This window comes from Etheostoma spectabile, chromosome 12 (genome assembly GCF_008692095.1).
Source record: "Etheostoma spectabile isolate EspeVRDwgs_2016 chromosome 12, UIUC_Espe_1.0, whole genome shotgun sequence".
NCBI lineage: Eukaryota > Metazoa > Chordata > Actinopteri > Perciformes > Percidae > Etheostoma > Etheostoma spectabile.
Window position 1 is genome coordinate 23,422,166 of NC_045744.1, and position 15,677 is coordinate 23,437,842.

General features: G+C 44.0%; 1 protein-coding gene and 2 non-coding genes across 4 annotated transcripts in view; all 3 read right to left on the reverse strand.

Moving 5' to 3' along the window:
* Positions 1-545: 545 nt before the first annotated feature.
* The window catches only part of LOC116698873 (double-stranded RNA-specific editase B2), a 36,519-nt gene continuing 21,387 nt past the window's right edge, over positions 546-15,677 (reverse strand). Inside the window, exons 2-10 of one of the 2 annotated variants that reach the window (XM_032531097.1) lie at positions 15,372-15,458; positions 13,010-13,956; positions 8,276-8,393; positions 7,123-7,291; positions 6,322-6,476; positions 3,497-3,650; positions 2,812-2,993; positions 1,748-1,932; positions 546-729 (exon numbers count right to left, since the gene is read on the reverse strand). In XM_032531097.1, the coding sequence (XP_032386988.1) occupies positions 565-729; positions 1,748-1,932; positions 2,812-2,993; positions 3,497-3,650; positions 6,322-6,476; positions 7,123-7,291; positions 8,276-8,393; positions 13,010-13,956; positions 15,372-15,458 (2,162 nt within the window). In that variant the 3' untranslated portion in view covers positions 546-564. Of the gene's footprint in view, positions 736-1,747; positions 1,933-2,811; positions 2,994-3,496; positions 3,651-6,321; positions 6,477-7,122; positions 7,292-8,275; positions 8,394-13,009; positions 13,957-15,371; positions 15,459-15,677 lie in introns of both variants that reach the window. The other variant, XM_032531096.1, reaches the window with a different exon arrangement.
* trnas-uga (transfer RNA serine (anticodon UGA)) lies at positions 10,048-10,129 on the reverse strand. Its single transcript has one exon. It is a non-coding gene; the product is annotated as a tRNA-Ser (tRNA).
* Positions 10,738-10,819, reverse strand: trnas-cga (transfer RNA serine (anticodon CGA)). Its single transcript has one exon. It is a non-coding gene; the product is annotated as a tRNA-Ser (tRNA).

A 15,677-nucleotide genomic window follows, 5' to 3' on the forward strand; every position in this document is an offset into this window, starting at 1 on the left:
CAACACAGTTTAAAAAACATGAAGGGTGAGAACCGTTGACATAACTGAACAGGTGAGACATAGTTACATCAAAGTTACATTACTGAGGGCGACCGGTAGCCCTTTGCTGCATATCATCCCCCCCCCCCACACACTCTCTCTCTCATGTCTTCAGCTGTCCTGTCAATAAAGGCCTAAAAATCTTAGTTACGTTACTGAAACAACAGAACACACATTTTCTGGAAGTAAACAAACACAAATAAGTTGTGAAGGGGAGAAAAATCTGCTTTGTGAGGACCAACATGGGGTTTTAGTTCTTGTGAGGACCCTATTGCGATTTAGTTAAATTTCGCCCAAACACTGTATATTGCTTAGTTACACTCACAGAAAATATCTTCAAAGTTACTCCAGTGAGCTAGCTAGCAAGCTAAGTGGCTAGCTAGTTAATCATGTCTCACGTGAGATGAATAAAGATAAAGTTACCAGCTTTCTCTTCTATCTAGTGTCACATTCTTGGTTCCTCGTTCACTCAATGAACAAACGTACATAAACGTCACTCTCTACATTCAGCTTTCAACAGTTTTGTCACACACTGACGTTGAAGTGACCAAGTTCTGGAGGTTTTCTGAGCCACGACCCCAGCCCCCCACCCTGCAGAGCGCCGGTAAACTGCTGCATCGCCCTTTGGTATCGTCTGGCAGCCATCTTGGAAGCAGAATATGTCCCTGGAGTGGTGTCTGCAGCTTTAAACTGAGAAAGTAAGACAGAAACATGCATCCAGAAATACATTATTGATCCCAGAAGGGAAGTTATGTGTTACAGTTGCACAACGTATATAAATATCAGAGTAGAAATATAAAGTAATATAAGGAGTGTGGACATGCACAGTATTTACACAGTTAAAAGTAATGTAGGTAAAGGTAACGAAATAGTCGACTTACACTAATTAAAAAAAAGTGAGATTTATGGGTATTTTGCAGTTTCGCAATAATATCCACTGTTTCTTTCAGTTTGACTGTGGCGGAAGAAGAACTTAAATAAAAAGTACCCCAATGTGAAAATTATGCACCACAAGTAAAGTCCTGCAAACCTTATTTAAAGGTGCAGTAACACAACGTTCTGTCATATTTGCTAAAACTGACCCTATGTTTGAGTAGAACTACATGAAGCAGGTCATTAAAAAAAAAAAAAAAAAAAAAAAACAGCTCTTCTGGCAGCAGCTTCAGCTTGTGGTGCAATTTGCAAAAACAACACTCACTGGTCAGATTCAACAATTAGGGCCGACGAGGGGGGGGGGGGGCAAACGCATTCATTCTCCCTTGTGTGGGGAGGGGCTTAGGGGACCATTTTGGGCTTAAGCTGAACGGCGGGAAGGACCGGGAAGTTGTCGATGTTCAGATGTTCTGGTCCTGGATTTTCGCAAGCCTACGTACAGCAACTTTAACCCTTGTGTTGTCTTCCTGTCAACCATGAAGAAAACTAATGATTGAGATATTTGGTCACTTTTTTTTAACATCATCATCATCATTATCGTTTTTCCCCCCCCAACATTTTTGTCACCTTTTCAATGTTTTTGGTGTTTTTTTTTCCCCCAAAGTTTTTTAATTTTTTCAACATTTTCTTTTTTAGCGCTTATTCCGACGGCCCATTTTTGGTGGTTTTAACTGAAAACGGGTTAATTTCGCCCTGGGACAGCATGAGGGTTAAGTAAATCAACCACTTCTCTGCCAACCCCCCCCCCCGAGGAGATTCAGGGTCTCGGACCCACCTGCTGCTGCAGCCTCAGCCAGCGTGCGAACATGGAGCGCTTGCAGAGCCGTGACGGCGTCCCTGAGTCCGTCCTCCTCCCAGTGGAGGTGCTGATCTCCTCCAGGCCTCCGTCACCACGGCTCCAGTTCACGCTGACGTTCGGCGCCCGCCCCGTCGGCCGAACCTCCGTGCTGCTGCTCAGACCTGTGCAGAGAGAAAAGGTAAAGGGTGAGAACAGATACCGTGACAAACGTTGGGTGGTTTGCCAGGAAATTTCACACATTCGTGTTCCCCTCGGAATGAATTGGAAGATGTTTGGTGATCCTCTGGCTTTTCATCTCGTGTCATCAGGTCAAAATGTTTTGGTTTACAACCAAATACCTGCAGAACTAATGACATTACCATCAGCCTCAGCTGTATTAATGTTAGCATGCTAAATCATGCTAGATGATAAACATGCTAAACATTATGTGAGCTTGATAGCATGTTTGCATCAAGGTAGCTCAGTCGGTAGGGAGTTGGTGTTGGGAACCTGAGGGTTGTGGGTTCAGGTCCCCATTCGGGCCAAAGTACAGAGTGTGGACTGGTAGCTGGAGAGATGCCAGTTCATTTCCTGGGCACTGCCAAGGTGCTCTTGAGCAAGGCACTGAACCCCCCCCTCAGCCGCTCAGGGTGCTGGTCCGGCACTAGCAGCCCACTCACTCTGACATCTCTCCATCGGTGCATACATGGGACCTGAGCATGTGTGTGTGTGTGTGTGTGTATTTCAGGCCTGTGTGAAGTGTGTAATAACAACAGAGAGTAAAATGTAATTTACACTCTGTTGTAAAGTGTAAATAAGTGTAAATTGTAATTTACACTCAATAAAGAGTATACATTATTATGAAATTATTAAAGTACCACACTGCCTAAGTAGAGTCTCACGTAGTAGTACAGGAAAAATGTACATTTTGAATTTGAAATCGCAATTCTTTCTTTTATTCCTCTCAAATGAAGCGGAAACTTTCTGTGAGGTGATAGTCTGAGTGAATTAAATTGAACAAAGGAGCGTTAATACTTGACGTGTAAAACTTGTGGACCTACAGCCGAGCAGCAGTCGCTGTCGTCGGTACGGGAACGGCAGGTTCTTTACGGGCGCGAGGCGCCGTGCCATGGCCCGGCCCAGGTGACCCGTGTGGTGGAGCGTCCCCACCGTCAGGCTGTGCAGGTAAACCGGCTCCACCAGGTGAGACAGGAGGGCCCCCTGGAGGCCCACGACGCTCCACCTGTCGAGACAAGCGCTTTTTAAAAACCGAGATGCAGTATGACGGCGGTTTGACAGCTTTTCGGCTGAGATTTTCACTCCCAGCTCATCAGTGTTGGACTGTCTAGACCCATCAAGCTGTTTCTCTGCTGTAGGAACTGAGTGAATAAATCTGGGTTCCCCTTCGGAGGTGAAACTTTAAATGATTGTATCTAAAATGTCGGCAATGATCCCTCATAGCACAAGAAAACTGTACAGTAAGTATGGTATGTCAAGGTTAAAGTCAGTTATAATCTGTGATGATGTTATCAACACAGTTTCTATCGGTCATAATTTGTGTAAATTATAAAACTACAAAAACAAGACACAAGTTGTAACTGAAATTATTCTGTCAAATAAAAAGTATTACATCTTTTTTGTAACTAATACATGCACATTTTATTACACTATCATCTGAAGTTCCAACATTATACAGTATTTTATTAAATATTAGACCACCCCTTCCAGGCCGGATTATAAACTCACTTTGCCATCTTGTCAGTGCAGGACATGGTGACGGGACGTTTGCCCTGAGGTACACCGGTCCAGTTCATATTGGCCGTTGGCGCTGTGATGGGCAACGTCCCCTCGCCTCCGTCCACCTTCACCCTGAGGTGACAGTGGAACCTCCTGCTGGGATCTGACATCAGAAGTAACAGAAGATGGAGACTCAGTGGCTGACAGCAGGCGGGAGACTGCAGAGAACTAGACGTGAGGCATCACTGGTCTCCAGCAGGGGGGGACTCCTTAAACCTGCTTTCTATCTGATCTCCAGCAGGAGGAGACTCCTTAAACCTGCTTTCTATCTGATCTCCAGCAGGGGGAGACTCCTTAAACCTGCTTTCTATCTGATCTCCAGCAGGAGGAGACTCCTTAAACCTGCTTTATATCTGATCTCCAGCAGGGGGGACTCCTTAAACCTGCTTTATATCTGATCTCCAGCAGGGGGAGACTCCTTAAACCTGCTTTCTATCTGATCTCCAGCAGGAGGAGACTCCTTAAACCTGCTTTCTATCTGATCTCCAGCAGGGGGAGACTCCTTAAACCTGCTTTCTATCTGATCTCCAGCAGGAGGAGACTCCTTAAACCTGCTTTCTATCTGATCTCCAGCAGGGGGAGACTCCGTAAACCTGCTTTCTATCTGGTCTCCAGCAGGGGGGGACTCCTTAAACCTGCTTTCTATCTGGTCTCCAGCAGTGGGAGACTCCTTAAACCTGCTTTCTATCTGATCTCCAGCAGGGGGAGACTCTGTAAACCTGCTTTCTATCTGGTCTCCAGCAGGGGGAGACTCCTTAAACCTGCTTTCTATATGATCTCCAGCAGGGGGAGACTCCGTAAACCTGCTTTCTATCTGGTCTCCAGCAGGGGGAGACTCCTTAAAGCTGCTTTCTATATGATCTCCAGCAGGGGGAGACTCCTTAAAGCTGCTTTCTATCTGATCTCCAGCACGGGGGGACTCCTTAAACCTGCTTTCTATCTGGTCTCCAGCAGTGGGAGACTCCTTAAACCTGCTTTCTATCTGATCTCCAGCAGGGGGAGACTCCTTAAACCTGCTTTCTATCTGGTCTCCAGCAGGGGGAGACTCCTTAAACCTGCTTTCTATATGATCTCCAGCAGGGGGAGACTCCGTAAACCTGCTTTCTATCTGGTCTCCAGCAGGGGGAGACTCCTTAAAGCTGCTTTCTATATGATCTCCAGCAGGGGGAGACTCCTTAAAGCTGCTTTCTATCTGATCTCCAGCAGGGGGGGACTCCTTAAACCTGCTTTCTATCTGGTCTCCAGCAGTGGGAGACTCCTTAAACCTGCTTTCTATCTGATCTCCAGCAGGGGGAGACTCCTTAAAGCTGCTTTCTATCTGATCTCCTGCAGGGGGAGACTCCTTAAACCTGCTTTCTATCTGATCTCCAGCAGGGGGAGACTCCTTAAACCTGCTTTCTATCTGATCTCCAGCAGGGGGAGACTCCTTAAACCTGCTTTCTATCTGGTCTCCAGCAGGGGGAGACTCCTTAAACCTGCTTTCTATCTGATCTCCAGCAGGGGGAGACTCCTTAAAGCTGCTTTCTATCTGGTCTCCAGCAGGGGGAGACTCCTTAAACCTGCTTTCTATCTGGTCTCCAGCAGGGGGAGACTCCTTAAACCTGCTTTCTATATGATCTCCAGCAGGGGGAGACTCCGTAAACCTGCTTTCTATCTGATCTCCAGCAGGGGGAGACTCCTTAAACCTGCTTTCTATCTGGTCTCCAGCAGGGGGAGACTCCTTAAACCTGCTTTCTATCTGGTCTCCAGCAGGGGGAGACTCCTTAAACCTGCTTTCTATCTGGTCTCCAGCAGGGGGAGACGTATCAGTTGCAAAAGGAGGTCGGTTTCTGTAGAATCTGAGAAAGTGACCCATTTCTCACTTGATTGATTTGTAACCTCAGATTTACCACCTCAGTCAACATTTTCATAATGAGTTTATGGTCTCAATCATTAGTTTTAAGTCTTCTGCAACACAGAATGATGTTGAGTTTTTTTATTTATGGTCTCATTGATTTTAAAATCAGCAAAAAAGCAGGGGCTGTTTTAGGGCGTGGCTATGATGTGATTGCCAGTGAAAGTGTGTAATGTGTAAGGGCTCCTCCCTCACTCCTCCCTCTCCTCTAAAATAGTCAGATAATAGTTTGCCCGTAACGGCAAACTCAACAACTCAGAGCAGATCTCCACAAACCCATGGGTGACGTCACACGTGTGCAATCCATTAATATACAGTCTATAGTTGTGAATGTTATTTTTACAAAGCTCCTCTTATTCATACCAAAAACTGTCCTGTAGCTGTATCATTTCCTGACTCTTCTTCTGCCGAGAAGATGGATTCCCCCCCCCAGGTGTCTTTTATGTTTTTTAACTCTTTAGTTAAAGGAACTGCTGACAACATGTTGGCGTGGATGGTATTTTGCTCAGTGATCTACAAGACGAGGAAATTAAGCTAGAAGTGCTGCTTTTTTTCTTTTTTTATTAATTCATGTTTTCACAGGGCTGAAGTGTTTCATGATGGATTTATCCTTTGAAGAAATAATGACACTGTCAGGTTAGTGGTTTGTGCAGCAGCTAAGAACAGAATATAATTATCTGCAGAACAAATAGATTATTGAAGCTAAATGTGTCCACAACGAAGAACGAATTGGTAATAATATAAAAAAAAACTGACGGTGCTAATGCGCATCTAGATAAGGTACAGAAGCAGAAATGTTAGATTTCTCGACATATTTGACAGAGACAAAACCACATGAGTCAGTGTCATTTATCATCCCCATCGTCTGACTGGGTCTCACATGCAGCTGTGGTCTCGTAGGGACAGTTGAGTCGAGCGTCTCCGCACGGCGACGAGCTGACGTACATGTGGAAGAGGACGCCGTCCTGCAGCCGGACGCCCCCGCCGCCTGGGTTTGGTACGAAGATCGACTGTTCCTCGCTGGCTGCTGGATCACTTCAAAGAGGAAAAGACACAGATAAGTTCAACATAAGACAGAGTCAGGGGGAAAGGAGCAAGACCAACACAAGACACGGTATGAAACGGTGTGAAACTGTGCCTTTTTAATAATTAGTTAATAATAAATGTCAGCTTGTGTTTAATAATCTACCCTTGAAGTTCACTGTAGGCATTGGGACCCCCATTTCGTTTTCGGTGACATCACTGTAAATTGTTGTGGTTTAAATTAAATTTAGAGAAAGTGGAAATTAATCTAACTCAGCTAATCTGCTCGCAATGTGCTCGGAGCTGAGGTTCACAGAGGGAAGTTAAAGATTTAGAAAAGTGTGGACGAAACTATGGCAGCCTTTCGCTCTAAATCAACCCTCATGTTGTCTTCGGGTCAAATTTGACCCGTTTTCAAAGTTTTTTTTAAAATATCTGATATAAAGGAAGTCGAAATACGGTTAAAAATGTTGGAAAAAATGGCAAAATCTATGAAAAAAAAATTAAAAAATACAAAAACTTCATCAAAAAACGTTGTAAAAAGAAACAAAAACATGGAGATGAGGGGAAAAATGTTTTCCATGGTCAAAGGGAAGACCACACGAGGGTCAAAGCTTTTTAATTACCCTGAAGGAAAATTCTCGACTGCGGATCTTACCGGAGCAGCAGCTCCAGCTGAGCATACAGGAATCGAACCAGCGCCCTCCGGCTCAGGACTTCAGCGTGACAGTCTCTGAGCGTCCCGCCGTGGTCCCTCACGTTGTCGGAGTCCAGACACTTGGTCCCCGTGGCCAGAGACACAACCTGCGCTGATCTGAGGTCAAATCCTGGAACAGAAACAGAGGAAATGAAGACGGTCCTCCCCTTCGTTAACCGTAGTCTTCATAAATCGTTTAAAAAAGTTTAAAAGCACGACACAAAGCGGAAGAATCAGTTTATTCCCCCCTGGGAGCTCTTCATTTGGACTCTTCCCTGAGATCAGTTTATTTCCCCCTGGGAGGTCTTCATTTGGACTCTTCCCTGAGATCAGTTTATTCCCCCCTGGGAGCTCTTCATTTGGACTCTTCCCTGAGATCAGTTTATCCCCCCCGGGAGCTCTTCATTTGGACTCTTCCTGAGATCAGTTTATTCCCCCCCGGGAGCTCTTCATTTGGACTCTTCCCTGAGATCAGTTTATTCCCCCCTGGGAGCTCTTCATTTGGACTCTTCCCTGAGATCAGTTTATTCCCCCCTGGGAGCTCTTCATTTGGACTCTTCCCTGAGATCAGTTTATTCCCCCCTGGGAGCTCTTCATTTGGACTCTTCCCTGAGATCAGTTTATTCCCCCCTGGGAGCTCTTCATTTGGACTCTTCCCTGAGATCAGTTTATTCCCCCCTGGGAGCTCTTCATTTGGACTCTTCCCTGAGATCACCAAACTCCATCAAAATAAAAAATACTTTTAGCGTGTACAGAGCCATCATATTTCGACATGTAAATTATGAATTGAGGGTTTATTTAAAGCAAACCGGAGCGGTGATTGGCGGAACAGTGGAAATACAAACCGAGACGGCTTTTTGACTGATTTTTGACATTTAATTTGTTCTTTGACTTTGAATGTTTGACAATGATTAAAAAAAAAATACTGTTTATTTATATGTAGTCTGGTTGGGTTTGGCGATAGCAATTGACCAATAACATTAACACATCCCAGAAATTACCAAGCGACATAATCATTAATTTATCAGGCTGATCCTGACAACAAAATCCCCCCCCCCCCCTCAACCTAATCCTGTGACATCCGAGTTTTGACCTCTGTGTCTCCATCACTCACCCCTGGTCATCACGATCCCTGCCAGGACCTTGTGGCGGGCTTGTGAGGCGGTAGAGAAACCGTCTGTCAGCTCGGAGTATTTCTCTCTCACCAGGTGGAAAATGGACTCTGCAAAGAACTGCAGAAGAAGAAATGGAGAAGACAGTGTTTAAAGAGTGGAAAGGTGCATACTGAACGTCTCAATTTCACCCCTTATCTTAATTTCACATACGCTTATTCAGGATTATTTGTTAATATGCTGAATATGGTTGGTTATTGTCTGTCTTACTTCTTTTATTCTTTATTTTGCCATGGTAGTTAGCTCTATCTACTAAAAAGTGGTTGCTGCACTGGAGTACGTTGAGTTTCAAATACCATTTCAGCATTAAAAAACTAACAAATATCCCTTTTAAAGTTAATTTAGAGCAGATGAAAAATTGCACTTTTAAATTAAAATTGCACTTAATTTGCGATTAATTGTGATTTAATGTTTCAACTGATTGACAGCCCTTTTTTTTCTACAATGTACATAAAAAGTTGTCTGGAGAATCGGCGTGCCACAGTCTGCTAAACCTATATTTAAACCCGAGGACATTGGGACTTCTGCGTTATACTTTTCTCCAGACAACAGCTACTAAAAACAAACAACAAAGGGAAATCTTTGTCTGCAGGGAGGCACCAGCAGCTGTGACACTCGCCTGGACCACGATAGGAAGTCTCCGACAGTCTGTCAGCGATGGCCGAGAGTTTTCTCCCTCTGAACTCCCCCAGTCTGCAGAGGAGGAGCTGTCATAGTCCTGCTTGTCAAAATATGTCTAATTATATTTTTGGGCTGTCATTCTTTTTTTTGGCGTAGTTACACTACAGTTGCTACAATGCAGATTCAGGTTCACCGAAGTGCCAAGAGGAGACTAAAGACACAAACAAGTGTGGAGAATTAATAAGAGGAGGACAAGATAATATAAAATTATATGGACGGCATTTATATACTGCTTATAAAAGTCTTAAAAGCCCTTCTCATGCTGTAGGCTGCTTTACAGACTTGGGGCCCCCTCTTGCATCCGACCCAAGTGTCTTTGCTATTTTAAGACTGATGCATTTGTTAATTTCCCATCCCGCGCTCACGTCGTTTACATAGCAAATGCATCTGCGGCCATCTTTGCACCCATGGGCGTGCTGGTCTTACATCGTGGTGTGTTCAGGTGAATTCTTGGCACATTGCTATCTTGCGGCAGCAGAAAGTGGTTGTCTCGTTGTGTGTGGTACACTATTAAAGGTAGACATTTAGTTATTTAGGCTACACTGTATTCTGTTGTTATCTAATAGTTGTGTATTTGATGCAGTCGGGCCACGTCCTCCTCCTGCGCTCCATAGCGGAAAATGTGACGGTGAGACAGAGCCGATTAAACATTGAGACGTTTTTTTTTAGTTGAGATGTGAGTTTGAGGTGTTTATGGAACAATTATCAGTCAGTACAAGCGCAAATAACACTGCTGGATGTAATCTTTATGTGATAACGTGGATGATATGGCGTGAGGAAACGTGTGTGTGAGGCACCAATATAGGAAAATATTACGAGTAACTGTACTGTCTGCAGTCTGACTCTTATTCACCGCCTCACCATCTGCCTCACCAAATCACATTTTGTCTCCAAAGTGTGCATGCGGTCAGAGGCAAACCATAGGGGACCACATTTTTCTGTTTCTTTCTTTGTGTGGGAATGGTATATGCACATTTTTGGCTTCAAGCAACTGAAGATGCTTAAAGTTGAGTAGTTTTTAAATGATAGAAATTGCTGTGAGCAGGGTTTGAACCTGCATGGGGAAACCCCGTTGGATTTCAGGTCCAACGCCTTAACCACTCGGCCATCACAGCTGAGTAGCTAGCTGTTGAATTACACTGGGAATCTGAAAAGATTAATAGCATACTAATGCCCTTCGATCCACGTGTACTTGTAACAACTGCTGAGTCGAAGTTGCTCTTCTATCGGCTTGAATCGGTCGGCCCGTTCTCCGCTGACCTCTAGCATCAACAAGGCATTTCCCGCCCACAGGACGGCCGCATACTGGATGTTTTTCCGTTTTCACACCGTTCTTTAAAAACCCTAGAAACGGTTGTGCGTGAAAATCCCGGTAACTGAGCAGATTGTGAATTACTCAGACCGGCCCGTCTGGCACCGACAACCACGCCACGCTCAAAATACCTTTCTTTCCCATTCTGACATTCAGTTTGGAGTTCAGGAGATTGTCTTCCCCTAAATGCATTGAAGCAACGGTCATGTGATTGGTTGATTAGATAATTGCGTTAATGAGAAATTGAACAGGTGTTCCTAATAATCTTTTTAGGTGAGTGTCTATATTTTATTTCTGTGTTGAATTATCATGTGAGTTTGAAAGAACATCCAATTATAAATTAAGGGCCTCCTACAGACATTGGGATTTCCAAATCAGAGCCATTTTTTGGGTGTCGTTGATGATAGAAGTCGCTGTGAGCAGGGTTTGAACCTGCGAGGGGAAACCCCATTGGATTTCGAGTCCAACGCCTTAACCACTCGGCCATCACAGCTGGAAAGTTGCATGTCACAGATATTGATTGTGCTAAATGCTCTGAACTCGTCGGCTGAATACTTGAATAACTTAAAAAGGCTGCTCAGTTCATCGGTCTCTGTCCTTAGGTTTGGAGAAAAAGCAGATAAAATATATATTTGACAGTCTGAACTGAGTCCAGATAAATGGTTATGAGATGTGGCACACTCCCACCTTTATGAGGAGGTCCAACATATGTGTAACATTGAAACTCTTCATGTTTTTAACCGCCCCAAACTCCCAAAAATATTACCAAGACCCGACCTCGGTGTCTATAACTATCTTTTTTTTTTTTTTTTTTTTTTAAATGTCTCGCCTCATTTTGTAAAAGCAGGTGTTTTATTTCGTCGGCAAAAGCGAAATTCTCTGGCTCAACATTTTCTGGCTGACAGTGGCACAAGGTCGTGTGTAATGAGTGTGTTAAACAATTATCTGTCAGATTACTATGCTCTTCACACCGCCTTCCCGCTGCACCGCCGTCTCCTCGGTCCGCTGCCTCTCCTCCTTCGTCCCTAATGTGCTGTAATAATGTTCATTAATGCGTCATGGCGCCTGACAGACAGTTCACATTGAATGGGAGATGATGCTAAATGAGCAGTTGGAAAAGCTGCAAAAATAAATCATCTGCTACACAAAGAGGAGGAGGGGAAGCTTTTGATAATTGTTACATTTTTGCCTAATACTTTTGTTCAAATTTAGAGCATATAAAGGGGTTTTTTTTCATCATTTTCCTCCACAATGTACCATTGCATCCTCCCGTCTCTCTTTAAATCTCCCCGGGGTTTAATAAAATATCTACATGTCCGTCTAACAACTCCATTTTCCTTTGCATATTTGGTTGGTTATCTTCAGCTGAGCGAAGCTGACTCAGGAGACAAATCTCCTTTATTCATTAAGCATGACAGCAAAAAGACGTCAAGGACGATTCTCCGAGGCTCAGGGACATAATGGAATTGTTTAGATGCTGCAGACGATGCATACAGGACACCATCCAGCTCTCAGGCCTCAGGACATGATGGCCATGCTGATGTAAGGCACACTCCATTTGGTATCACACGGCGCACCTCAGACCCATTTATCCAGACCATTTAGAAGACGGGTGATTGCTGAAGAGATGAAGGGCCAATTCAGTGTCACCACTGATGTTTCCAAGTGAGAGAAATCTGTCTTTAACGAGATGAAGGGCAGAGAGTCGGTCTACTCTCTCTATACTATACGCTCTGTACATTTCTCTACATATTATACAATACAGTTTATAATATAGTTTTTTCTGTACGCGTTTTGTTAAGTTCGACACGATTTGATTTTCTCAGAGTGTACGAGGTACGCATGAATGCACCATGAGTTTAAGAGGTGAACCTGAATGCACGGTAAAGTCCCGTTGAAGCTGCTCGCTTTATTGTTGGTTGATTGTTTACAGAAGTAAGTGTACGCTGTGTGGTTAGCTGCACGTGATTGGCCGGAGAGCAACACTGTCGTCCAACAACTCCTCACTTGGGGGCAGGAGGAAATAGAGCAGAGAGGACAAGACACACACACACACACACACACACACACACAAACCTGGACTCACATAAATACCTGGACACTTTAACACTTGACTCAACACTGATGCTTTATGATAATTTATGGTAAGAGTCTTTTTATTATAGCCAAAGGTTTTTATTTTATTTTCATTGTTATTATTATTATTATTACTGTTATTAGATTATGTTATTACTGTTATCTTTATACTGTCTTCCTATTTTTCTCTCTTTACTCTATTCTTCTTGCTAAAAGCAGATGCTGGAAATTTCAAATTCCTTACAGTAATACTGCTATCTTTATATCTTTATATTTATGGGAGTCATCCAAAAAGGATTAATAAAGAGAAGTCTAAGTCTAAGGCATTGAAAGCTCATTTTGATCAATTTTGAATGAAAATCGTGACACCCCCAAATATTATGTCTACGCAGTAGTGATTTGGGGGGTGGAGCCACAGTTGCCCACACAGGGCCAACCAATGTTTCTCCCCATTTTTGTAGCATCAAATAACTAATAACAACCAAACTGATCAGACACTTGACACAGTTCTTTCAAATTTGGCAAATGTCCCGTCCACTTTTTGCTGCTGAAAAAAAAGACATCTTCAAATCTCAATTACTGTGGTGCAGTAAAGGGACCTGCTCACCTGAGGTAGCTGATGCTTGGCTCTGCTGCCGTGGAGGCCCAGAACCTTCCTCCCCGGTCCCAGAGTTACGTTGTAAAGGGACTGCAGGGCGGCTGCTGCCGCCTGAGCCTTGGCCAGTCTTTTACTGTGGCCACACCCTTCAAAAACCCTCCCCTCCGCTCGCACCACCATAACAAATCTCCTCGTGTGCCTGCCGTGAACCCGCTCCGTCAGGCACGTGTACCTGAGTCCTGGTCGCAGCTCATTGAGCAGCGCCGCTGGGCTGAGGCGCCCCAGAAGTGAGCTGCTAAGGGCTCGTCTTTTTGGATTGGTCGAGAATAAGTCCAGGGCGAGTTGGACGAGTCGTCTGTGGTTGTAAATGTTGTAGAAAACCTCGTTTTGTGCTGTGTTGCAGTGCAGGAGATCCCAGTTTTCAAACAGCGATGGCTGAAACTCTTTAAGGAGTGAGTCATGGATGTCCAGTTTATCCGCTGTGAAATCCGCAGGAGTGCTGGTGAAGTTCCCCATGGAGGCGTGAGCCTGGGGGGCGTTTGAGAACTGGATGAACGAGCGGAGAGCCAGCTCTGCAGCCCTCATCTTGGCCTGCTTTTTTGTTGGTCCTCTGCCCTCGAAGTGGAAACCGTTTACCTCCACGCCCACGGAAAACAGCGGCGCATGCAGCGGGCCAGTCTTTGACGTGATCTCGTACCGCAGACCGGGTCGGAGCTCATTCAGCTGGACCACCGCGTTCTTCTGAGCGACAGCCCAGGCTGCTCTCTTACAGGTCACGTGGTTTTGGTAGAGCAGCCGGTCTTTCCCATCCGCCAGTGGCTGTTTCCTCTTCAGGGCTCTCGGTCCACGTTTGGGGAAAGTTGTGCAAAAGGTTGACGGATAATACTTCCGTAGTAGGTCACAGTCCACCTGGCTTTGATCATCTTTGTTCTCTTTCACCTCCAAACTGCTTGTACCTGTTGGCAGATCAAAATCACGACAGTGAACAAAACACGTTTCTTTTGTTAGAATCCCAAATGCGTTTTGTGAGTAGTGTTGGAGCTAAATCCTGCTCCATTCTCAGGGTCAACTAGTCAACTAGTAGTCAGAATCTCAGATGTTGATGTGTGAATCCTTTTTATTACATAGGATATCCTGAGACAAAGTTACCTGGATCAAGCTATCACAGCTCTCCCCTTCCTTTGTCCTAGTCTCATTTCCAAAGGGGGGGGGGGGGGGGGGGGGTCTCCAGGTCACAGTGATGTGTCTGTGTGCTTATTCGTTATCTTTTCAGTTGGAATGTGACTGAAAGTTTACGACCCTCAGTTCAGGACTTGCAGAGCAAAAGATCAGTTGGGCTGTAAAAGAGGGACTGGAACCAGACTCAGGAAGCGTCCCTAACAATCAAATCTGCTTCTGGCATATTTAGGAGAGCTGGATTACAACAGAATGAACCAGAAGATCTTATGTTTTAGAACAGAAGTATTGCAAAACAACTTAATGCATGAACAACAAACTTGATGCATGACCAACATGTCTTCATTTATGTTGAAATAATGCTTTTGCCTTTTAGCTTAAATGTATAATGCAAATCACACACAATGTTTAAGCACATATAACATTTTAAATTCCAACAATTGGCCTACATGTAAGTAACAAGTCTACAGCCATGTCAGCTGCTCTGTGAGACTGTACTTGTGAGCTAAATGCTAACATCATCCTAGCTTAGCGTGTAGCATGCTAACATTTCAGCAAAACACAAAGCACAGCTGAGGCTGATGGGAATGTCACACGATTTGCGGAAATCTGGTGATACACCAAAGCATTGGACACAATAAGTGTGTTTACATGCACTTACTGTAAGTAACCAGGTTACCGTGGTTTTGTGTATACACACACTAGGTCAGTAATTACATTTCTCGCCTATGGCCATTGCTTTGGGGACATGGATTTCTTATTTAAGACTTATTTTTCTCTTATTTAAAAGACCCCCTAACAACGCAAATAGGTCTGAATTTATGTTCAGTGGTAGAAACTAACTTTAGACTTTGTGTTAGTTTCACTTTATTATTAGAGGAACAGTCAAGTGATCAACAAAGTCAGTAGGATTCATCATCTGAGGGTCATGAACTTTTGTACAAAATTTCATGGCAATCCATCTAATCGTTAGTGACAGACGTCGCTATATGGTTTTGTAAAGTAAAAATAAATGAAATTAGGTAAATGGTTTGCACCAAAATCAACATCATTTCAACATAATCCACATTGATTGCTTGTTACTTGGCTGCTGAGGTATCTTACTAATCCATCTGAGGTAGCAGAACATGGAAAACATCAGTTTTATTAGCAGAAACCAAAACATTTTTAAAGTGCAAGGAGGAAAAATACGTACTTAAACTGTCTGCGTCCTCAGCTGATGATGCTCCAGTGTCCCAGTGTCTTATGGGCCGGAGGAGCGTAGATAACATGTTGACTTGTCCTGAAAAACAGGATCATATTGTTGGTTTTCCCCCGAATCATACATATCACACAGAGAGAGAGAGAGGCATTATTTCACTATATGTGTTCATATATCTAAAAACAACTCATCTTGGACATTTTTTTTTGTTTGTGAAATGAGCCCAATTCACGATTCTGAACGCTTACACAGCATTCAGTATGGTTTTATATTCACTCCCAACCATAAACTAAATTATGA